General features: G+C 45.7%; 2 protein-coding genes, 2 long non-coding RNA genes and 1 pseudogene across 7 annotated transcripts; 2 read left to right on the top strand and 3 right to left on the bottom strand.

Annotated features, from left to right (window-relative positions):
• Positions 1-1,965: 1,965 nt before the first annotated feature.
• On the top strand, positions 1,966-6,433 carry LOC117838218 (meiotic recombination protein SPO11-1). Its single transcript, XM_034718160.2, has 15 exons — positions 1,966-2,130; positions 2,222-2,333; positions 2,446-2,522; positions 2,617-2,718; positions 2,800-2,873; positions 3,072-3,088; positions 3,735-3,804; positions 3,907-3,943; positions 4,453-4,500; positions 4,578-4,636; positions 4,726-4,757; positions 4,840-4,945; positions 5,353-5,473; positions 5,586-5,649; positions 6,125-6,433. The coding sequence occupies exons 1-15, from the start codon at positions 2,025-2,027 to the stop codon at positions 6,249-6,251; spliced, it is 1,152 nt and encodes a 383-aa protein (XP_034574051.1). The 5' UTR covers positions 1,966-2,024; the 3' UTR covers positions 6,252-6,433.
• On the bottom strand, positions 4,008-8,973 carry LOC117838219 (two pore potassium channel a). Of its 2 annotated transcripts, XR_004636548.2 has the most exons (5): positions 8,834-8,973; positions 7,156-8,083; positions 6,891-7,052; positions 5,387-5,577; positions 4,008-4,605 (listed from the first exon to the last, which is right to left on the bottom strand). XR_004636548.2 is itself a non-coding variant. In XM_034718162.2 (4 exons), exons 2-3 carry the CDS (start codon positions 8,043-8,045, stop codon positions 6,896-6,898), a joined length of 1,047 nt encoding a protein of 348 aa, XP_034574053.1. In that variant the 5' UTR covers positions 8,046-8,083; positions 8,834-8,973; the 3' UTR covers positions 4,008-4,605; positions 6,891-6,895. The 2 variants fall into 2 exon arrangements, 1 of the variants encoding a protein (XP_034574053.1); XM_034718162.2 differs by lacking the exon at positions 5,387-5,577.
• Positions 8,974-9,037: 64 nt separating this feature from the next.
• On the top strand, positions 9,038-10,094 carry LOC140221262 (uncharacterized). Its single transcript, XR_011896979.1, has 3 exons — positions 9,038-9,176; positions 9,270-9,367; positions 9,794-10,094. It is a non-coding gene; the product is annotated as an uncharacterized lncRNA (long non-coding RNA).
• A 344-nt stretch (positions 10,095-10,438) lies between these two features.
• LOC117837190 (two pore potassium channel a-like) lies at positions 10,439-12,341 on the bottom strand (annotated as a pseudogene).
• A 2,174-nt stretch (positions 12,342-14,515) lies between these two features.
• On the bottom strand, positions 14,516-17,683 carry LOC117841007 (uncharacterized). 3 transcript variants are annotated; one of them, XR_011897168.1, is made up of 3 exons: positions 16,803-17,277; positions 16,506-16,585; positions 14,516-15,963 (listed from the first exon to the last, which is right to left on the bottom strand). It is a non-coding gene; the product is annotated as an uncharacterized lncRNA (long non-coding RNA). The 3 variants fall into 3 exon arrangements; XR_004637142.2 differs by lacking the exon at positions 16,506-16,585 and having other exon boundaries at positions 14,516-15,163; positions 15,922-15,963; positions 16,803-17,232; XR_011897167.1 differs by lacking the exon at positions 16,506-16,585 and having other exon boundaries at positions 16,803-17,683.
• Positions 17,684-24,334: the final 6,651 nt, after the last annotated feature.

Raw genomic sequence — 24,334 nt, 5'->3', positions numbered from 1 at the left:
ACAATGTACACCAAAGTCGTAGCATTTAATTTGCGATACACTTGATTTGGCAAAATCAGATGGAATGAAATCCTCTAGCCCCAATTGCCATTTTCAACACGTTTCATGTTCTGGAAAACAATGTACACCTAGTCTCATCCAGATGATACACATCTCTTCTATTTCTCTTGATAAATTTCTTACTGTGTTATCATTTTTTTTCTACGTGCCTCCTCATTTAATGTGATGAAACCTTCACGTCGAATGACCTAAGGTCACTACCAATGAAAATTTCATTCTCCTTTAATATGCCAACTAGGATCTTTTTATAATGTAGTAAAGAGGTAAAGAAAAGATAGAAGGAATCATTTTCACCCAGATAGAACCACGTGTACACAATTTTCAACTCTTAATGAGTCATAAAGTTAAGTGTCGTGTAGCCTATGAAATAGAAAATATAAAATAAAGTAAGGTAGAAGTAGTTTCATCCATCTTCTATTTCTATTTTGTTAGTACGAAAGTTTCAAAAACAGTAAAAACAAAGAGCTTCGTTACCATGCTTCTAAAGTACCAGTGGTACTTGCAGGTACTTTTCTTTCTTATCCTTCTTAAAAAAAGAATTAAATAGATTTACACATAATTAAAAGGGCATCATAGTAATTTTTTACTATTTTTTACTTGGTCCCACCAAATTGATACTTCTTTTAGGTACTTCATGGCACTTCCTTTGTTTCCACCGTTCAATTTCGTTGGATGGACAGCTCTCCTTTCCTACTCTAAAATTTCTCAAAAATAAATTTTTTTTTGAAATTGGCCTAAGATGTATCCTCTCACCTATGCGCTTTTAGGGGTTCGAGTGTGGTTGGGCTGAGTGCATTGGCGTGATTATTATTTCTTAAAAAAAGTTCTATTGGCAATTCCCAGTGTGATTATTATAGGTGGACCAATGGATTTGGTGGGGTGTAGTTTGGATTGTTTATCCAGATCGAAGCATTTTATCTATTTTTAAAAGTCTTAGTCTTGATTCAGTTAAAATAATGTGCCTTTCTGTGCACACGTAAGGATGGATCCATTCCAGTACCTTCCTGTTCATTTTTATTTTGGAGGAGAGCTTTTGCAGTGATAGCTAGAGTACGTGGTATTGCGCGGAAAACAATACGTACCTTACCAATTTTACGCACGACGGATCAAACAGCTAGCACAGACTCTGCAACATATTTCTCTGTTATGAACCGTTGCAGTTAAGAATTTAAGGGCTTTACTCAACCCTTTCCCAATCGCTCCATTAGATTCCACGTAGAAGGGTTGGATGGAAGAAGTAATGGATCGACTTTTTTTTTTCACAGCCCAAACAAAAAAGAATGAAGGGTGTGAAAATAACGGATCGCCTGTTTCCGAACCAAACTCCTCCATTAAGATCTCCTCCAGTGGTTAAAGTTAAGTACTAGCTCATACACTTAAAGTTTAAAAGACATGTCTTCTGACAGTCAGAGTCAAACACTATCTCTTATAATTATATAGCACTATACGTCAACCTTATATGGATACTTATATGGATACATGTACGAGACTATCTTAAAAAAATAAAAATATGATGTGACGTGTAGCTTAGTTGGCACATCGAAAGAGGTCACATCGGATGTTTGGATGCTAATTAGAAGGACTAAACATGAGCTAATTATAAAACGAATTGCAGAACCCCTATACTAATTCGCGATACGAATCTATTAAGCCTAATTAATCCATCATTAGCAAATGGTTACTGTAGCACCACATTGTCAAATCATGGACTAATTAGGCTTAATAGATTCGTCTCACGAATTAGACTCCATCTGTGCAATTAATTTTATAATTAAATTATATTTAATACTTCTAATTAATATCAAACATCCAATGTGATAGGTACTATAAGTTTTAGGATGATGTTGCCAAACAACCTCTAAGCGAGGTGGGCGTAGCCGCGTAGCCGTTGTTGGGTCAAAAACCTGCGCCGAGTGGGAGAAGCCCGAGCCGCAGCGGCGCACGCATCCCGACCGACTCGTGTCATGGCCGGGAGGGACAAGAGGAGGTGTGCGGCGGCACTCGGCTGCGACAAACAGCGGCTGCGAAGGCGGCAGGACGCGGCGGCGCTCCTTCTCCGCAGGATCAAAGGTTCCCGCCCCTCCTCTCCTCAACGGCATGCCCTTAAACTATTTTCTCCCCTAGCATTCAGAGCTGACTCGCGGTGGGCTCGGCGGCACAGGGCTCGTGCGCTGGGTCGTCGAGGAGGTCGCCGCCGGCCGCTCCCCGTCCATCGTGCTCCACCGGTACCGGAACTACTGCTCCGCCGCCGACGCTGCGTCCCCGTCCCCATGGTTTGGCTCCCGCCCCGCTCCCTACACGGTCTCCTTCCTCACCGTCACATCTCTCGAGCAATTTCACCCAAATGTGTGACCTGCTTGGCCGTGCGCTCGTGCGTGATTGCAGTGCCTGCAGCTACGACGCCCCCGTAGGCACGGACGTCCTCTCCCTGCTCCACAAGGACTGCCACACCTCCCGCCTCAGTATGCATCCGCGCGGTCTAGCGCGCACATACATCCCAATTTGTAGGTGTAATTGATCAGGATAATTACTTCGGGATTCGTTGTTGATGCCCAGATGTGCTCCTGAGGGTGTTGCTCGTGGTGCAGCAGCTCCTGCAGCAGAACAAGCACTGCTCCAAGAGGGACATTTACTACATGTACCCCTCCATTTTCGTAGGTCTGTGCTCACTAGCTGCAATGTTTGCTTCTCTTCCTGTTATGGGTGACTAAAATTTAGACATTCCTTTGCTCACTGCAGAAGTAGCTGTTGTTGACCGTGCCATTAATGATATCTGCATACTCTTCAAGTGCAGTCGGCACAATCTCAATGTGGTAGGTACCATCAGTATGCCTATTTTCAGATGCTTTTGTTATCCATGTAGAGAGGACCTTCCGTTAGCAAAGAAGGTTCTCTTTGCTCCTTTACGGTGCAGCACCATGAGTTACATGATGCATACAGTCTTCGTTTGATAAGTTTTTCGATTGTTCTTCATAGCTGACTGAATATTGTGATCCCTTGGCTGCCTGCAGGTTCCTGTCGTGAAAGGGTATGAACTGTCTCTGAAGATACATTTGATCTCTATTCTTCTATGATTTTACGACGCTTCATTTTGATAACTTAAACCAATAAATTTTTCTTTTTGTTTCTTAGTCATCCCAAGCACTTCGCTCCTCTATGTAAAAAGATGATGTGGGTGTGTTTGATGAACTATTAGGGACGGGACACTGTTCTTTCAACGTAGCCTTAGTCTAATTTGTACCTGTGCTATGCATCTATTGATCAATCTGCTAGCGAAGGATACCACTACGCCTCCCAAAAAGTTGCCTAGGTTTATGCATGTGAAGAGGGGGAAAGAAATGAAGCCATGATAGATATGTTATCCCTCCTAGTATTAATTCACAAATTTGAGATATTTTCTGCAGAAGACATGTCTGCATATATGAAGAGTTGTCTTTGATTTATCTGAATACAAAATACTCAAGTAGCTGCAGGCACGGATTATTTGTAAAGTCACGATAGCAAAAATTAGGGTCAGGGCACAGGAGAACGTAGAAGCTTACAGAAGTGTTCAGTATTCAGTAAAGTCACTATAGGAGTTTGGAAATTCAAGACCATGTTATATTCATATAATTACTCGATTATTTGTACTCATTTTTACCTTTGTGCACTTGTACATGCCTTCATTATCCCAGTTTGGTGATGGGCTGGATAAGATTTGTGGAGGGTGAAAAGAAAGTGTATTGTATAACAAGTGTCAATGCTGTAAGCTTCTATGTTCTCCTGTGCCCTGACCCTAATTTTTGCCAAGTGGTTTATTTTTAAGATTCCGTTTAATTGGTTTGATTTTACCTTCTGTATATCCAGGCTTTCTCCATCCCTGTTAGCATTGAGGCAATCAAAGGTTTTTCCAGCAACTTTAAGAACACAATTCCCTTTTGTGCTATTGTAAAATGTGTAGAAGGGGATACTGAAAATCTTTCCATCAATTTCATAGGTTTCTTTTTTCAAACAAATTCAGATTCATACATTCTGTGCCCTCAAGAGAAAAAGACTCATACATTCTGAATTAAACAGCTACCTTTGATCTTTCTGTAAATTATTTCCATTTAAATTTGGCTAGTTAGATTTAGACATCCCTATATGGTTATAAGCAAAACTTGGCTATCATATGGTTGCTTAGCAAGTTAGATTTAGACATCCCTATATGGTTATAAGCAAAACTTGGCTATCAAGATAATTAACAGTTTATATCATGTTTTTATCTTGAAAAATTATGGAATTGGGTATCCTTATCATTCCAAGTAACTATATACAGGCTTCCTTTCGTGTTACACGAACTTCGATTTCCCCTTACCTGAAGTACATTGCAGTAAACTGAAGTTGTCTTTTTCCTTCTTTTTCCTCTTGCAGATGTTGTTAGTGTTGCTCACTACATACTTGTAGTTGAGAAGGAGACCGGTATGAGCTTCAAATTTTCTATCTGCATTTAATAGTTTCCACTCTTCGTACAGTACGCTTCAGTAGTCCCTTTGCAGTGTTCCAGCGTTTGGCCAATGACAAGTTCTGTGAAAGAAATCGCTGCATCGTTATTACAGTAAGTGGCAACTAACATATAGTGTTATCGGCTTACTGCTTCTTGTAAATTCATTTATCTAGTTTTATGATATCACATTGTCTCCTCAGGGAAGAGGCTACCCAGATATTCCAACAAGAAGGCATGTGCTCTTTATTCTCTAAGTTCATTTTGTAATTCCTGAACACGCTATTCCAGTCATGAATTCTTTTTTCCCATACTAGATTCCTGAGACACCTTGTTGAACAGCTGCATCTGCCTGCTTATTGCTTAGTGGACTCAGATCCTTATGGTTTTGACATTCTGGCCACATATAAATTTGGTTCCTTGGTAAGCGCGACTTATCTAATTCTGTTCTACTTGTCTATTGATATTACGAACTAACCTTTCTTAGCAGAATCGCAGATTTAAATTGCACTTAACAAATTCATGGATGCGATCACACAGTGCACCTTTCTTCATACATTCCATAGCTGCCCTGGCATCTTTGCATTTGAATTTTCTAGTCCTTTATGAAGTTATGTTAGCAGTAAGGTCGTCTATAAATCATATAATATAGTTCCGGTTTTCCTTTTTAAAAAATGAAACGTAATTATGCCCATGCTACTCATCGTACTCGCAAGATTTTGTCCTATTGTCCAAGGTGGCTTTTAATATATTTTTTCACTAAGAAACCAAGACTATTGCTTCTTTACTTGTGTTAACTGACCACCCTTTGCTATTTGTGTAATCTTAAGCAATTGGCATATGATGCAAACTTGCTGCGTGTACCTGATATACGGTGGCTTGGGGTTTTCACATCCGACTTTGAGGATTTTTGCCTTCCAGACTGTTGCCTCCTTCACTTGTCACCTGAAGGTGAACAATCTGGAGTGATACAAATGCCTTATGTAATCTTTTTATAGGAAGATGGTCCTTTGTTGTTGTATGTCAAATGCCAACTTGTGAAGCCTGTTTTTCTTCTGCACAGATAGGAGGAAAGCTGAAAGTATTCTTGCTAGGTGCTATTTACACAAGGAAGCCCCAGAATGGAGGTAAACGAGCAGAAATTTCGACTTTGGAGTTGCACTAAGTGTATTACAAGCATTTCCTCCACGATTTTGATTTGATCTCTTGTTCATGCTCAGATCTACTATTAGAACTGTCTTTTGATGCGTGGTCTCTGTCTCGGTATTCAGTAATCAGTAATGGTTAAACTAGAATTTTATAATTTCTTCCGATGAGACCCACAAAAGAACATGCTGTCCAGATGTAGATAAATGAGCTAGTGATGTTGGTTAGTCTGTAAATGGTCAGTTATTATGATTTAGTGTCTTCAGTGTCAGACCTTTAGCTTCAATAACTGTATAGCTTCCTGCTTTTATGAATAAAGGCACGTTAGGTGCAAGCACTTTATATTCTGAAGACATAAAATGAATCATTTAGCTATCAATAATTTTGAGTCATTTTTTCTTTGCTTTCTTAGAATTTTCTTTCTGAAATTCACTTGCATATTCTCTCATTTGGCAGGTCGGAGTTGGAAGCAATGTTACAAAAGGGTGTCAAGTTTGAGATTGAGGCACTATCTGCAAGCTCCATTTCATTTTTATCGGACAAATACATCCCCCAGAAGATCAAACAAGGAAGGCATTTATAAGATTATACTTGCACCCGTCCGGAATGTGCCTGTCTTACAGAATGGGCTATTCCTTTGTTTGACTATAGTTATGTACTTATGTTGCATGACTGGTTTAGTATAGTAGTTACATGTCTGATGATGTAAATAAACATACCTTTTAAGTAGTTGCATGTCTTTTAAGTTGACTACAATTATTTAAATAGCTGTGCTTAAAGTTTCTCGCAACAAGTTGACTACTTGTATTGCAGCAGTGACGGGAACCCATTAGAAGTGAACTGCTTAATGTTCAGCAACTATGGATGTTCCATGTGTCGTGTGCGGTCATGATCCCAGAACTTGAGCTTATTTCAACATTTATTCCTGTATCATTTCTGGGCATCAGATGCATCAGCTTTGCTGCTTGCTGACAGCTCTGGAGCCAATAGTAACAAGTCCAAAAATCTGCACCTATCCAGGTGAGCATCACAGGTACATAGCAATTTTAACATATATACTAGAAACACGGCAGCTACAGGGATGGAGGTGTTTCTTACAAGCTTGATTCAAGAAAGGTTCTTTGTATATTTCTTACAAGATTACAGTGTACATATGGACAACAGAATGCTAACAACATCAACCAAAACCATTCAAGCAGCAAAATCTAATACAGATACGTACAGCAGTTATAGACTGATTTGTTGTGCCAGAGTAAGGTCGTAAGTTGAGATTGTGCCAGACTGGTCGACATCGAGTTTGTCAAACTCCTCCAGGAAAGAAGATATCTCCTCTTGGCTGATCTTGCCCAGCTCTTTTAGCTTGTAAAGTACAAATTCAGCAGCACTGGAAAGTGTTCAGACGTCAGCACTAGTGATACCAAGCACTTCTGAAAATAGACTGATGGAAGAGAGGTGACGAAATGAGTTAGTATAAGTAATGCACTTACCCAACTTGATGGTCGCCATCCAGATCCGCTGCCTCAAGGTCCATGGTTGTTATCCTCCTGTTAAGCACCCATTTGGCGAGCATTTTCTGCCGTCGCTCGGTATAGAGCTCAGCAAGGTACAGGAAGAACTGAGCCATGAGGATAGTGCTCATGATTATCCAAAATATCGCAAAAACACGCCCCAATTTGGACGAGAAGCTTTTATCCCCATAACCCAGGGTAGTGATCGTGGCACATACGCAGTAGAAGGAATCAACAAAGCTCAGCTTCTCAACCTTCCACAGAAATAGAGTCCCAGTGACAATAATCATCACAAGAAGTAGAGCGACAGTGTAGAATTTGTACTTTATCCGATTTGTCTCCATTGCTCTTAGCATTTTGGCCTCACCACCCTTCATATTCTTGTGCATTGCTTTGAAGAACAACACTTCCTGTTTCTCAACAAGATAATCTGCAGCTTTGCTGATGAAGAGAGCAATTACCGCCATGCCTGTGAAGACGAAAGCACAAGCAAGCAGCTTTGTCGTGTCACTTTTTGGGACAAGATCCCCATAGCCAACTGAGGTCATTGTGACAATAACAAAGTACATGGCATCAAGCACTCTATTAGTTCTCTTCCCAGATATCTGATCCATGAAAAGGTAAAAGATGATGACACCCAATAGCAGGTAGATAAATAGGAGGAGTCCTACAAGCCTGAAGCTTGGCCGTATATCCTTGAATAATTCCTTGGCTTGAAGTGCAGAACCGCGCTCTGAGGGTTTTTGATCAGTGGGATCTGCGGGAGTTGACCTGCATCGTCGAAACCGTTTAGCTCCTTCAGATGGCTTCTCTTTTGGCACATTAGGAGGATCCTCTATGAATGCTTGATGAATGCTATCGTCAGCCATCAGCTTGGCCTGGATCTGCTACGATCGTGTTTGAGGACCTGAAATTCAGATAATTTAGCGCATATTAACATATATGATAATGAGATAGGTAACTGAGAGTCTGAGAAGGAAGAAATTTGGGGACTTGCATATTATCAGGAGACGTGCTACACATAAACAGGGTTGACCAAGATGGTAAGTTATTTGGAATGGACATACCATCACGAACCCAAATTGAACATACATACCGTTGTCCGATAACAGATTGAGGTAAGGGCTGTGCTAAGGCTAATTCTATAGGCAGGGGAAGGCAAGCCTGACCCTTTCACGTTTGGCTCCTCTGGTCATGGGAAGGGCAGAGTCGTCATCCTCTCATCCCAACCAGTCCCTATCTTTGTAGAATTGTAGGTCAGATTCCCATGCCAGTCTCTGTCCTCACTCGCTCGCTGAGATCGGATCTCCGGTTCTAGTTGTAGCTTAAAAAAAATCCATGAAATCGAGTGAGGATTGCTTCTGGGGTGAACATGAAAACCTCGGGATGGGATGGACTTCAACTATCCAAGCAAGGTTGGATGATAAAGAACACAGAGGAGCAGAGACATTTTGTTGCAACATTCACTCTGCACCAGCTAACTCTCTATCCCATGATCCCATCCATGAGAACAAAGCTCAGTTCTCCACTACAATCACAGCTATACATGCACTGAAGCAGCACTAGTAGTGCTTGCAACTCGAAAAGGAGACCTGATTTGGCATCAATCAAACAAGAAGTCAAGGGATGGGCTGACCAATTCAGGGAGCTTCTTTACCTTGTGGGAGAGTCAGATCGGGTAAGCCGGATTGGATCCTGCAGGCAAGGGGAGCTCTTCGCCCGCCTCCTCTAGCTCTCCCTCAGGGCCTCAAGCCTCGGCTCATCCACCGTCTCCGGTTATCCCGGCCTCGCCTTTTTGTCAACTCGAGCTAGGCCGGCAAGATCGACGCCGACGTGAGCTGCGCGTGCCTGTCGCGTGCTATTTTAAGGGAGACCAACAGATAAGGCTGGCACCAGGGCGCGGACGTTATTGCCTTACTGCCGATCTGCATCTTCGGTTCTGCTCCTCCAGAATCCAGAAGTGGACTAATGGGAGAAGCTGCTGGTAAAAAGCTGCGCAGGTCCGTTGACTCTCACCTTGACAGTTGACACCGGATAAAATAATTTCTGTTTTTTTTTTACCGCACGAGGGCCTGATCTCGATTCTTGACTAGGTGGGATCGTTTACCAATTACCACCTGGGTAGCATCATCGATGAGGCTATCCCAGGAAGATGCTAAAGAGGGTTCATCCTCAAGCAGGCTGGTCAAATGTAAGTCCTCTGGCCTCAAGTGGAACTTGTAAGATCCAATACCCTGTCTCGATGAAACAATGGCTCGTTGATTTCCTAGCTGTTTCTTCTGATGAAGATGCGACCGTTTTTACTATCACTGTTTGGCACGTATGGAAGGCAAGAAATACAGTCTGTAATAGTGAAAATCTTTTTCATCCTAATGTTATTGCAGAACTGGCAGAAGGTTACGTGAAAATGGCCTTGCTGCACTTATTTAAACCACCAACATCACACGTGTGACTGTGTGAATCTGAATACTCTGATTTAAAGTGGACTCCACCACCGGGCAGGGTGCTTGATGATCAATGTTGATGCAGCAACATTAAAAAAATTTGAGTTATTTTTTTCTTTACTTTCTTAGAATTCTCCTTTTGAAATTCACTTGTATACTCTCTCATTTGGCAGGTCGGAGTTGGAAGCAATGTTACAAAAGGGTGTCAAGTTTGAGATTGAGGCACTATCTGCAAGCTCCATTTCTTGTTTATCAGACAAATACATCCCCCAGAAGATCAAACAAGTCATATATAATATTGGACATAATCCATAATCGTAATGTCCAGAATGTGCCTTACTGAATAGGATCTTCTTTTGTTTGACTATAGCTATGCACTTGTGTTGCCTGAATGTAGTTTAGTATAGTAGTTACATGACTGATCATGTAAATAAACATATCTTTTAAGTTGTATTTCGTGTGGTTGGAAGGTAACTCGCCGCAGGAATTTGACTACAGGAATCTGGATAGATGTGCTTAAATTTTCTCAGAAAAAGTTAGCCTCGTGGCATTATGCAGTGATGGCAACCCATTAGTTCAATGTTCTGCAACTACAGTTGTTCTATGTGTTGTGCCCGGTCATGATCCCGGAATAAGTTTATTTCTGCATTTATTCCTGAATGATTGCTGGGCATCAGATGCATCAGACTTGCTGCTTGCAGATAGCTCTGGAGCCAAATGTAACAAGTTCAAAAGTTTGCACCTATCCAGGTGAGCATAACAGCTACTCGGCAATTTTAACATGATATGCTGGAAACATGGAAACCACAGGGATAGAGTTAAAAAACTTCACGTATGCGATACGTGTAGGGTGCGCTGTGTGAAAGCTCAGATAAACTTCCAGCAATATTTGTTTCTTACAGGCTTGAGTCAAGTTGCTTTGTATCTTTACAAAGCAAAATCAAATTCAAATGCATATGCATACAACAGTCATTGACTGGTTTGTGCCAGAGTAAGGTCGTAAGTTGAGATTGTGCCGTCAACATCAAGTTTGTCAAACACCTCCAGGAAAGAAGATATCTCCTCTTGGCTGATCTTGCCCAGCTCTTTTAGCTTGTAAAGTACAAATTCAGCAGCACTGGAAAGTGTGAAGAGATCAATGTTCAGACGTCAGCACTAGTGATACCAAACACTTCTGAAAATAGACTAATGGAAGAGGAGTGACGAAATGAGTTATAACTAATGCACTTACCCGACTTGATGATCGCCATCCAGATCAGCTGCCTCAAGGTCCATGGTTGTTATCCTCCTGTTGAGCACCCATTTGGCGAGCATTTTCTGCGAGCTCAGCTACGTACTGGAAGAACTGAGCCAAGAGGATAGTGCTCATGATTACCCAAAATATTGCGAAAATGGGCCCCAATTTGGATGAGAAGCATTTATCAACATAACCCAGGGTAGTCATCGTGGCACATACACAGTAGAAGGAATCAACAAGGCTCGGCTTCTCAACCTTCCACAGAAATAGATTCCCAGTTACAATAATCATCACAAGAAGTAGAGCGACAGTGTAGAATTTGTACTTTATCCGATATGTCTCCATTGCTCTGAGCATTTTGGCCTCACCACCCTTCATATTCATGTGCATTGCTTTGAAGAACAACACCTCCTGTTTCTCAACAAGATAATCCGCAGCTTTGCTGATGAAGAGAGCAATTATCGCCATTCCTGTGAAGACGAAAGCACAAGCAAGAAGCTTTGTCGTGTCACTTTTTGGGACAAGATCCCCATAGCCAACTGAGGTCATTGTGACAATAACAAAGTACAAGGCATGAAGCACTCTGTTACTTCTCTTCCCAGATATCTGATCCATGAAACGGTAAAAGATGATGACACCCACTAGCAGGTAGACAAAGACGAGGAGGCCTACAAGCCTGAAGCTTGGCCATATATCCTTTGAATAAGTCCTTGGCTTGAAACGCAGAGATGCGTTCTGCAGAGACGTGTTCTGAGGGCTTTTGATCAGTGGGATCTGCGGGAGTTGACCTGCATCGTCAAAACCATTTAGCTCCTTCAGATGGCTTCTCTTTTAGTACATTAGGAGGATCCTCTATAAATGCTTGATGAATGCTGTTGTCAGCCATCAGCTTGGGCTGGATCTGCTGCGATCGTGTTCGAGGACCTGAAATTCAGATAATCTAGCGCATATTAACATATATGATAATGAGATAGGTAACTGAGAAGGAACAAATTTGGTGACTTGCATATTATCAGGAGACGTGCTGTAATAAACAGGGTTGACCAAGATGGTAAGCTATTTGAACATCAAAGAGAAGCCATCACGAACCCAAATTGAACAGCAGCATGATGAAATATTATACAGTACCGTTGTCTGATAACAGATAGGTAAGGGCTGTGTGAAGGCTAATTCCACAGGCAGGGGAAGGCAAACCGCAAACATGAGCCTTTCGTTGGCCCTCTGGTCATGGGAAGGGCAGAGTCATCATCCCCTCATCCCTACCTGTCCATATCTTACTAGGTCAGATTTCCATGCCAGTCTCTGTCCTCACTCGCCAAGATCGGATCTTCTGTTCTAGTTGTAGCTTAAAAAAATCCATGAAATCGAGCCAGGATTGCTTCTGGGGTGAACATGGAAACCTTGGGATGGGATGGAGATGCTATCCAAGCAAAGGTTGGATGATAAAGAACACCCAGGAGAAGAGACATTTGTTGCAGCATTCACTCTACACTAGCTAACTCTCTATCCCATCCATGAGAATAAAGCTGCCCCGCGTCGCTCCCACGTGAGCGACACGGGCAGGCGCACCCCGCCGCGCCGCCGCCCCTTCCTTCACCTTCCCACGGCCACGCCGCCGCCCGAGCTAGCCGTCGGAAGCCCGCACGGCTTGCGAGGACGGCGGCGTCGGGGCGTCCTTCGTCTCCTCCTCATCCCTAGGCGGGCGCGGCCGCCGGGGCTGCCGGAGGGGGCCATCAAGAGGCGGCACGCGGCAGGCCGGAGAGGCTAGATCCGGGGCCTCCACGGCCAGATCCGGTGGCCACAGCGCCGGATCCGCTGTCTGGCGTGGCGGCAACAGCCTTCCCCGCGCGGGCCAACGCCTCCTTCCCGGTGTGGCGAGGGTCTCGTGACCGGGGGCGGGGTTGGCATCTGGGCAAGGAGGAGCGAGACGGCGGGGTCTGTGGCTGTGCGAGTGGGCACTCCCCGCCGCTGTCCGCGGCCTCCGTGGCCGCAGGGAGGAGGAAGCGAGAGAGCACAACGGTGGTCAGAACGGCCGCCTAGGCTTCGGGAGGCTGAGGAGGAGGCGGGGCAGCGGCAACGTGGTGGAGGTGAACGTTCGGGCGCGGGGCGAGCGACGGACAAGGCGTGAGGCGAGAAGGCCGTGCGATGGGGCCGGCGCGGCAGAAGCGAGGCAGCCCGAGGCCGCGCGACATGGGGTTGGGTGGTGCATGTGACATGAAGGCGCCAGGATGCGGGCGCGCCGGCCCGGCGGAGGAGGCGGCGCGACAGCCCGGCAGCAGCCGAGGCACCCATGGAGGACAGCGGGGCAGAGGAGGCAATGCACACAGGCTGCGCGAGGGGCGGAGGTGGAGGTATGGCGGCATGGTGCATAGAGGCGTAGCGGCAACACCACCTCGGATGAACTGTCGTGACTGTGATCTTGGAGTGCCGAACCGTGAGCGTGCAACGACGGGTCGGGATGCTCTAGGCGAAAGTCCTTGCCGGCGTTTGCTGGTGAAGTTGACGGCGGTGCCCTAGGGCGTCGTTCTCCCTGTTGGGGGTGTCATGTCTGAGCTAGAACCCTGCTGCACGAGGTCCTCTGGGTGAAAACCCTGTCCAGATTCTAGACGAACGACGGCCGCGCCATTGGCGTCGTGCCCTCTTGGAGGCGTCGTCTCTAGAGACCCCATCTCAACTTTGGCATTGCTGGTCATTTTGTTTGGGCGGTCGCAGCTGGTGGCAATATTTCCGCTGCGTGGCAAGCTGGACGGGTGTTACCGAGATCGCACGAAGGTGATCACAGTTATGGTAGCGGCCAAGGGTTGTCGCAGGGTTATCGATCTGAGCTGCTTGCAGCGGACCGCGACGACTGGTGTTGCTTGGTAACGGTCAATGTGGCGTGGGACTGTGTTGGAAGACGGCGCTTGCGGCAACGACATCGTTGGATAATTAGGCTTGCAGCGGACCGCGATGGGTTGCTCAACTTGACTAGGCTACCCGGTACAGTACATTGGTACAAGCGACTTCTCTGGTTTGCTGACATGGTGGCGGAAGTTTTTGCGCGGGCGAAGCAACGAAGTGAAGTCGACATGAGACGACAGCTTAGCTGATCGATGGAGATCTGGTGGAGCGGGGCAGCATTGCTCACCACTTTGACGGCGACAAAAGAAACGAATCCGTGACATGAAGTACCGTGGCAGGCATGGCAAGGCCCCCGCGCGTGGTGTTTTTTCGAGACGGCGAGTGCGAGAGGAGTCCAACAGCGGATGTGGCGAGACCTCCACGCGTTGTGTTATCCTGGTGGCGACTACGGGGCAGCCTGCGAGAGGTCCGGATTCGGTGGTATCACTCCGTCAGGTGGAGTGTGGTGCTACAGCAACACTGCAGCGCAGAGTCCCGCATGGCAGTGGCCTTCTCGATACGGTGCAGTCTGCTTCTATCGTTTTGCTATCGACGTAGGGCCACGCCTGGAGGTTTCGACGAATAAATGAGCGGGAATGTTGGTGGGTGCTGCCGTAACGAGTGGAGCGGTGAGGCCACGTTGACGTCCCAATCCAACCGGTCAGGTGTGGCGGTATGGCGGTTTTGTTTCGAGTGGTTACCCGTATTGATGTCCCAATCCAACCGGGTAAGTCTGTTTTTGTTTTTCTTTTCTAGTCTTGTATTTTTTTCTACTATATCAATGAAACACGCAGTATCTTGTGCGGTTCATTTCAAAAAATGAGAATAAAGCTCAGTTCTCCACTAGAATTACAGCTATACATACACTGAAGCAGAACTAATAGTGTTTACAATTTGATACATACACTGAAGCAGAACTAATAGTGTTTACAATTTGATACATACACTGAAGCAGAACTAATAGTGTTTACAATTTGAAAAAGAGATCAGATTTGGCATCAAGCAAACAAGAAGTCAAGAAGACATGGGTTGACCGTGAGGAGCTTGTTTACCTTCTGGGAGAGTCGAGTCAGATCGGGTGAGCCAGATTGGATCTTGTGGGCAAGGGAAGCTCTTCGCCCTCCTCCTCTAGCTCTCATTTAGGGCCTCAGGCCTCAGCTCCTACACCGACCACCGTCGTCTCCGGCTCTCTCGACCTCGGCTTTTTGTCAATTGGAGCTACGCCGATCAGATCATCGAGTGATCGACGGCGACGTGAGCTGCGCATGGTTGCCGTGTGCTTTTTTAAGGGAGACCAACTGATAAGCCCGGGCCCGGCACCAGGGTGCGGACGTTATCTTACTGCCGACCTGCATCTTCGGTTCTGGACTTCTGGCTCTCGAGAGTAAAAAACTGATAAAATAAGGTGATGGACTGATGGAAGAAGCTGCTGGTAAAAAGCTGATGTAAGAATAATACGAAGTACATGGTGCCAGCATGGAAATGACACAATCATTCACCAAAAGGACCAACTACTGAATTACTAAGGTGTCTTTAAGCCAATCAAAGGTAAAAGTGAATCTTAGTGTCCTCTCCTGACATATTTTATCTCTAATGTACAGAGTAAGGGAAATCAGATTTGCTTAGGGGGTGTTTGGTTCCAGGGACTAAAGTTTAGTTCCTGTCACATCAATTGTTTAGATACTAATTAGGAGTATTAAATATAGATTAATTACAAAACCAATTGCATAAATGAAGGCTAATTCGCGAGACGAATCTATTAAGCCTAATTAGTCCATGATTTGACCATGTGATGCTACAGTAAATATGTGCTAATCATGGACTAATTAGGCTTAATAGATTCGTCTTGCGAATTAGCCTCCATCTGTGCAATTGGTTTTATAATTAACTCATATTTAGTCCTAATTAGTATCTAAACATTCGATGTGATAGGGACTAAACTTTAGTCCGTGGAACCAAACAGCCCCTTATTTGAGATAATCAGCCATACAGCTCATGAGGCCATCTTATCTGTTATCTCCTAGTCAGTCGACTAAATCACAGTGTTTGACAGTAGCAATGTGTATCGTATATTGTCGACTTCAGTAAAATCACTTGGGTTAAGTAAATCACTTGGGTTAAGTAGATTTCTTGAATACTGTACGCTAAAAGACTGAGAAGGATGCAAGTTTTTTTGGAGCATACCTTTTACTGTCTGCTTATCTCCAATCTTCAGTCCATGCAGGCCTGTATTGGAAACACAATCTTTTGTTACAGAAAAGTGGCATATAGGGTGTAGAATATATTGATGAGTAATGATGATTTCTTATGCTGCTCAGTCAGGACCTTGCATAGTCAGTACTACCTCACTTTGGGTAAGACAAAGTCTATTCAATTTCTGCTCTCAATTTCTACTCATGCAAAATCAGATCATCAATGATGTTGCCTTATGCTACTCAGTCAGGGTCTTGCATGATCAGTACTACATCTCTTTGGGGAAGACAAAGTGTATTCAGTTTCTGCTCTTAATTTCTACTCATGTAAAATCAGATCATTATGCTCTGTTTCTGTAAAGTTGTTAGCAGATTAAGTTTTGAAATCTTGACATTCAGACCCATACTCGAATTGCATAATATTATATATTAACTTTTCCTAAGTTAAATATATTCAGAGGTTAATCCAGTTCTTGACCTAACACACTCTGTTGTTGACTACTCTGCTCTATATACCTTCAACTAATGGTAGGCTGCTATGACTTTTAAAAGAAAAAGCTCTAGCACCATACTTACAGTGATTAATATCTCACATATTTTGGCAAGAAAGCACATAGGCAACTTCAAGATAAGATCTTATCTGACAATGGACTACTCTGTAATCAGATATATCAGCACATCAATCAATTATGTGTACAGGAAACCATTCAATTACTTTTAACATCATGTAGAATATTAACAATCATTCTGAAAGTAATGTTGGAAAAAAAAATTCTTACAGGGTTAGGGGAAAAGAAACAGTTCACATCTACGAATCTTCTTAGAATCTACCCTCACGGTTTAATGGATGTAAAATCTAGCACAGAAACATACCTGGTTGCAGTGCAGATCGTGCTTTGTTCAAGGCCTCAAGGGGATCCCTTTTTCTTCACGCTTGCAGGTCAGATAGAGTAGGATTGCTTGGGTGATGGAAAGAAGACAGAAAGGATTGTTGGCTTCTTGCTTGGGCGATGCAAAGAGGGAGAGAGGGTTTCTGCCTGGGTGGACGACGCTGCTACGGCATGCGCGACGGTGGGTGCGCAGCTGGATTTATGGAAGGGGAAACGCCGGCGCGGGAGACGAAGGGACTGGAAGGCTGCCGAGCCGTATCGAAGGAAGGCACTCGATTCTGCAGTACAGTGGCATGGTATATCTGATAGGTTTGCTCGAGATCGGACGTCCCAGGAAAAAGGGCGACGTGGCCCAATCAGGCCCGGGAAACTTCACCGGATTTAGGTCATCAGAGATGCCGCTGCCAAAGCAGTCGAGCTCAGCTATGGGCCACATGCCAAATAAACCATCGCCATTGCTGCTCTCACTCTCAAAGCCCGGCCCGTTATGGTCGGAGGGCTCCCTCCACCACTTCTTTCCTCTCCGTATCATCTCTTGTTGCTTCCAGCAGAAAAGCTTGCGGCCGCCAAAAACGAACAGAGAGGGGGAAAAAAAACAGAGGGGGAGAAGGAGCTATCATCGATGGCACGCAGAAAGCTCCGCGATTGGCCTGACCTCTGACGTCGGAATGTCCAGCACTCCAAGACCAGAGACCACGGTTGAAACGGAGACGCGAGCCAGCCAATCCAATCCAAGCTAGCGATCGAGCGAGTGGGAAGAGTTGCGGGCGCACCCAATGACTTAGCTGATAAGGCCGATTCTGGAAGGCGGGCACGCGCGCGTGCGCCGCCGCCGGTGGAGCTCGTGCGTGCGACTGCCGACTGCTCCACCGGGAGTCCGGGACCAAGGGGAGAGACATTGTTGGTGGCGACCGGCGAGAAGGGCACTAGCGCGCGTAGATAAAAAGCGACGTCGCTTTTCACGTTTTTACGTGAGAGTAATTGGTCAAGCTTTTCAGACTTTGGTGAATTTGTAAGTTTCACGTAAACCATTCCAATTTTGTCATTGTTCGTCGTTACCGTCCTTTTGTTTTGTTTTGTCGTGATTCATGTCCTACTCTCGTGCTATAGACTGTCCTGAAGAATTGGGGTGATAACTGAAGAATTTCAGGGAAAAAAGAGTGAAACAAGTTCTTATGTCTCATACAGAAGACATACGGGTGATGGAGCAATAGTTTCAGAGAGAGTTGCGTCTGTATCATTGGGACTGATGACAGGGTGACAGGAGCCTATAGCAGCTAGCTAAGGCAGCTGACAGGAACCCAACCGGAATCTCATCTTGAAGCGATACTACTGGACAACGGGGAGGCCCCATTTGTTGACGATCCTCGCCGGGATTCACTTGTTAAATACACATAGGCTCACATCGGATTGGTCACGCCTTCTTGCGTATAGAAACGGAGATACTGCGACGGCGACATGGAGCCTGTCAGCCGTCAGTAGCAATTTCTCATTGGGTGCAATCATGCATGGCAGCACGGGAAAATGTCTCCCGCAGTCAGCGGTTTGCTATTCGTGAATCCATTGTGTTGACGTTTTTATAGCCAACACACGAATGCGCACGACCGTGCCGTGTGTGGAGGGGCTCACTACAGCATCTCGGCGCAGGCTGGTCTGACCGGTTACAGGACCGGTCTGACCGGTTATCGGGCAGGCCGACGGTAGACCTTCGAACATTCGTCCGGGAAGGATCCCGTCAAAGCAGGCGTACGCAGGGTTGCTATAGAATCAGCAGGTCACCTAGAGCGTCTTCAAACGTCGTCGAGACGAAGGAAGAACAGCAAGTAGTAGATTGGAAAAGCTAGGGCAAAAGAATAAAGGAAAAGATACAAAATAGTAGATTGGTTTTTTTCGATTGGGTTGGATGCCCTCAATCGACTGAATCCCTTTATATTTATAGGGAGGGAAGATCTTCCCCACGCAGGAGCCAAAACCCTAATACAACTTGTGCTAAATCACAACTCCTACTCGGATTACACAGAGCAAGACTGAAAGCATCTAGGCCCATAATTTGAGTTTTGGTAATAAATGACAACCCCTTGAGGACTAACGTTTTTCAATGAGTAATATTGAGTGTAGGTTAGTCCCGTGAATGAGTTGTGGCTATGATTCTTAGTACGATGACATTCCAAATTGATTTGAAGATGGAAGGCTCAAGGCAAAGGTATAAAATAGGGTTTTTCCTTTTGCCGGTCAAATAGGTGCTTAGTGGATGAACAATATGACCGGATTTAATAGGATAGATGGCCATACTATTAAGAGGGGTCAATTCTCTTATTGCTTGAGGGTTCTATAGTGCCTCTTTGCTCAAAAGAATGCATTGCATATCAAAGTTTAGATCTAAGATGAGCATATGGTTTCTTTAATATTGAAAAGATCTCTTTTGAAATGGAGTTTCTGCGCCAATGCTGGACGGTCCGCTGGTCAAATGGCGGACGGTCCGCCGGTCAAATGGCGGACGGTCCGCTAAGGGTCTCCAAAAACTATTTCTGCCAGGTGTTTGAACTGCGGACGGTCCGCAGTTCATTTGGTGGACGGTCCGCGGGGCGCAAACGGTCCACGACTTGTACTGCGGACGGTCCGCGACCCCCGTAACGGTTCTTCTCTGACACGCATTAAATGCCAATATAGCCGTTGGGCTTTGTACTGCGGATGGTCCGCGACTTGTACTGCGGATCGCGGTTTCCCAGTTTTGCACGAAAATTTACTGTAACGGCTAGTTTTGGTGGTGGGGGTTATAAATACCCCCCCCCACCGGTTGTTGGAGCTCTCTCTTGGCTCTTTGGACTAAATTTATGATCTTTTGAGCCTCTCTCTCCACCTCTCACTCACTTGCATTGAATTGAGATTGCTTTCTAGTGAGTTTGAGAGGCTTCTAGTACATTGCATTGATTTCTTAAGCTTTGGAGCACTAGGGAGTCTTCAAGCAAGCGTCAATTGGCTTATTACTCTTGGAGATTGCCACCTCCTAGACGGCTTGGAGCTTGTGGAGCCGTTGAGCACTTCAAGGAGATTGTGAAGTTGCTCTGGCTATTCTTGTGAGAGGTTTTGTGCTCACCTCACCGGAGTGGTGAAGAGCAACTCTAGTGGAAATGAGGTTTGGAGAGGTTCTTTGATTTAATTCGGCTTAAACATCAAGTGGTGTCTTGATAGAGAAGCTATTGAATCATTGAATCCACCTCAACGTGGATTAGGGGTGACCGGCAAGTCATTGACACCACAGGAAAATATCGGTCTCTCTCGATTGTCTTCTTGCTCTCTACCTTCTTAGTAGTACTTACTTCAAATAAATGCTTTCATATATCTTGTTTTATTACTTGTCATCCTAGCTCGTCTTGACATACCTAGTGGTAGATTTGCTAGTAGTTACTTATCTTTTAAGTTTCTAATTAAAGTTTGTTAAGTATTGTATTTTAGCTTAAAATCGCACATTCACCCCCCCTCTAGTCGGTATCCTAGATCCTACAAAGACCGGTCAGACCAACTTAGGCAACCAGTCTAACCAGTCTACTCGGGTGCAGATCTTGCGAAGATCGTATCTCTCTCGTCCGAACTCCAAATCGGACATTATATATATATGAATCTTGATCTACTCGATGAGATCTACGTAATGGTGGAGTCCAATATTCATTTGGAGCACTTTGATCCAACCGGTCTGACCGGTAGGGTCAGCCGGTCTGACCTATCTGCACAAGGTTCTAATCTTCCTGAGGGTATAACTCTCTCATCCGAAATCAAAATCGAACGTTCCATATATACATTTCGATCGTCTCAACGAGAGCTACGCCATGGTAAATTCCAATTTGCACTTTGGGAACTTTCCCCAAACTGGTCTGGCTGGTTGGAAGATCGGTCTAAATGGTTGGGAGACTAGTCTAAACAGGTCTGACCAGATCTTCCCATACCTGCTACTTTTGGGCTCCAACACATTAGATCAAAAGTTAGGGTGTGTTTGGTTAGGTGGCTAACCCCTAGGCAGGCCAAGATACTCATGTTTGTGTAGGGATCCTAGCCAGGCTTGAGTTATGCATCGAACCCCTTTAGCCTACCAAGCGGAGCCAGGCTTAGCCGGCCGTACAGCCACGGGATGATTCCCCTCACCTGCCTCCAATGTTCTTAACACTGCCCCCAATTCTCCACCTGGAATCTTGCTGCGCGAGCTCCAGTCAGCGAAGCTCCATGGAGCGCACGCGGCCATCACCAGCGCCGGTGAGCTGGAGGTAGCTGTTGATGCCCGCGGAGAGGGGAGTCCCGCGAGGCAGAGTTTGAGAGGTAGAGATGCTGGAGTTGCCCATGCACCATCGTCTTCAACCTCAAGCCGAGATGAGTGAGGATGACGAGTTCTTGGGGAGGAGGGGATTCACACGGCCGGCAGAGGCTCCCGCGGCGGCGCGCGAGCACCATGGAGCCCAAGCACCATGGAGCGCGAGCCCTTACGCGGCGAGCCCGAGCAAGACACACCATGGAGCACCATGGAGAACAGAGCTTGTATGAAGGAAGACGAGTTGTCACCTTGTCGGGGAAAAGGGAATTCGCAGGCAGCGGAGTTCAATTTGGCCATGCTAGAACTCGATTCAACCTCCATAGTCGTCGATTTCCTCTCCTGAATTGAATCCAATCGAGCTCGAACTCCAATCGAATCAAACTCCTCCAACTCAAACCGAATCATGCCATACGCGCCCGTGCGGAGGTACACAAGGCAAGGCAGCCAGCAGGCCCGCGCCAGACAACAAAACCGAAGGGGTAGGAGCAGGATTGGATGGCGGCCATGTGCTTGGATGGTGACGGCAAAATCGAATTTGTGTTCTGTTTTTCCCTCGAGCAGTAGCTAGTGCTTCTTGTTCTCTTTACAACTAGCCAGTGCTTATCTCCCCATAGAATTGAATACATACTTTTTTATGCTTAGGAATCAATGGGCCTGTTCGCTTCAGCTTATAAGCCGGCTGAAAAGTTGAAACGGCTGATTTGTTGTGAGAGGAAAACACTGTTTGGTAGCTGATAAGCCAGCTGAATAAGCTGAAGCGAACAGGCCCAATGTCTTTAGCACGGACAGGTGGTAACCCCACCTCTAGTCAAGTACAAAGTCATGGCACCATGCTAACCGAACATGAGCTAAATTAGGATTCTAGCCAGGCTAGTCTTAGCCTAGCAACTTAGGACGGGCTAAGCTAGGCTCACCGCATGCGGGGAGCGTCAGTTTGGTTGCCTGGTCCAATTTTCAAGTCAGGTTGTGCGCGTGCAAAAGAGCCTCTCGAGGGAAACGAGAGGAGCGGCCGTTTCCACCGAGCCTAGCTCGCGCGGTGCAGGCGAGCGCGCGGGGCCTAGCATGCTGGGAGGGAAAAAGGATCTGCCAATGGCTAGGTGCAAGTAACCAATCACGAGCTGCATCAAGCCTGGCTGTCCGGGTGTAGGTAAGCAAACAAAAGCCTGGTGCATCTAGCAGGCCTGGCCGGCACGGGCCTGGATGCGTGGTGCGAGCCAGGCTGTGGTGAAACGAGAACTAATCAGGCCCTCAGTGATCTATGCATCAGCAACCTTTCAAGTTGATTGGTTTCTCTAAAACAACCCGGTGTAGTCATCGATCGAATGTCATGTAAGCAATGAGATTTCGATGTCGGCTAGTGATGGAAACGCTCATCGACAACTATAATCTCACAGATCCTTTTTGTCAGCCTTGCACCATTTTCTATTCTCCTATTGCAGTATGTTAATTCACCTTCCGCATTTCTAGATTCTGGACTAAAGCCACACCAGCCCCCAAACACGGCATGGTAAGAATTGCTGGGCCGGGCCTAGGATCCCGGCACTTCATGGCATGGTGAAGAACATCTTCGTGAGCTAGTTAAGACAAAAGAAGGCAAATACTCTATCCGTTCCAAATTGTAGGTCATTTTGATTTTTCTAGATTCATAGATATTATTATGCACCTAGATATTATATCTAGTTACGTAATAATATCTATGAAGCTAAAAACATAAAACGACCTACAATTTGGAATGGAAGGAGTACATCTATTCTCGTCTTCAAATAGTACTCTCGTGATTATTTCTTCTTCATGTGAATTGTACGGAGAAATCATATTGGGCGGTATGTCGACCTAGCTAGAGACTAGTTTGGGCTGGTTGGATTCGTGCCATTATAATTCTCAACAATTGGAAATTTACCATCAGTTGTGTCACTGACAGGTGGGAGCCACCTTAGTCACTGACATGGTATTTTTCAAATTATTGAAAATTATAATGACATGTACGGGTGAGGAATAAGGGTACCCACGGGTCCTCACCGATCAGTATATTGGTTGGCCCTGACACATAGGCCCGCCAGACCACGCTGTGCGGGCTAAGGTAGGAAGATACGTGGAGCACAAGTCCGGAGGCTGGGTGAACGGATTCTGCCCGGATATCATGGGATACTTGTTGTAAATCGACTCAGATTGCTTCCCATGTAACAACTGACTAGGATTATATCCTATGCAATTGTAATTCTAGGTTGTCAGCTTATATAAGGCGGCTAGAGACACCCCCCGAGGATACCTCACGATAACTCTTCGCACCTGCGATCAGCAATACAATCCACTAGAACACATGATGTAGGGTATTACTCTCCGGAGGTCTGAACCTGTCTAAACCTTGCGTCCTTGTATTACGATTCGAGTCCTTGATCTTAGGATCTCCCTCCGCCTACAAATCTACCACCTGGGTAACCCTGGTGGACTGCCAGTCACTAAATCTGACAGTTGGCGCGTCAGGTAGGGGTGATCATTAGATCCTTTCCAACGAGCTTGATGGCATCCCATCCTGGCATCATCTTCCCCGAGAGCACGAAGGATTTCCTCGCTAATCCGTCCAGCTCCGCTTTGGGAGCATGCTGGTGGACTCCGACTCCGCCGCCTCCATCGCCGACTCGGTGTTCGCCGCCGGCTCAACATCCGTCAGACCTGCATCAACGGAGCAAGGTCTTCACCCGAGGATCATCGTGCCGCTTGCCTAGCAGGTCGGCGATCTCTCTCTCAGAGGATCCCACGCATCCTCGCGACAACCTGCCCATCTGCACCTTCCGATCTAATTATGGGGCTAGATCGCATCAGCAACATCATTGCTGAGTGCATCAACCTCTCCAAGGTGGCACTACGCCCCGGAAGCCGCGCCGCTTTTGGCATCAAGAACTCGGATGCCGTATTTTTCGAAAAACTCGTGCAGTCTTTACAGATCCAATCTGACGAGACCGGTGGGCCTATCATCATGTTTTTACTATAGCTGACCTACTGCAGTCAAAGTTTCTTGTAAACTCGTAGTAAGAAATAATCATAATTTCGAAGGAATGTATATGAATTCCTGCATCCCAAATGACACCTAGGCGCTCTTCATATCCACGCAATTGTTAGTCCCAATCTCTCGGAGGATAAGAGGCCCCCAATCTCTCAACTGCGAGCCAAGGGATTCAGAGGCTACCGTATAGGAATCCAAAATCCACATC

The sequence above is a fragment of the Setaria viridis genome, chromosome 9 (genome assembly GCF_005286985.2).
Source record: "Setaria viridis chromosome 9, Setaria_viridis_v4.0, whole genome shotgun sequence".
NCBI lineage: Eukaryota > Viridiplantae > Streptophyta > Magnoliopsida > Poales > Poaceae > Setaria > Setaria viridis.
This window is presented reverse-complemented; position numbering and strand designations above follow the sequence as displayed.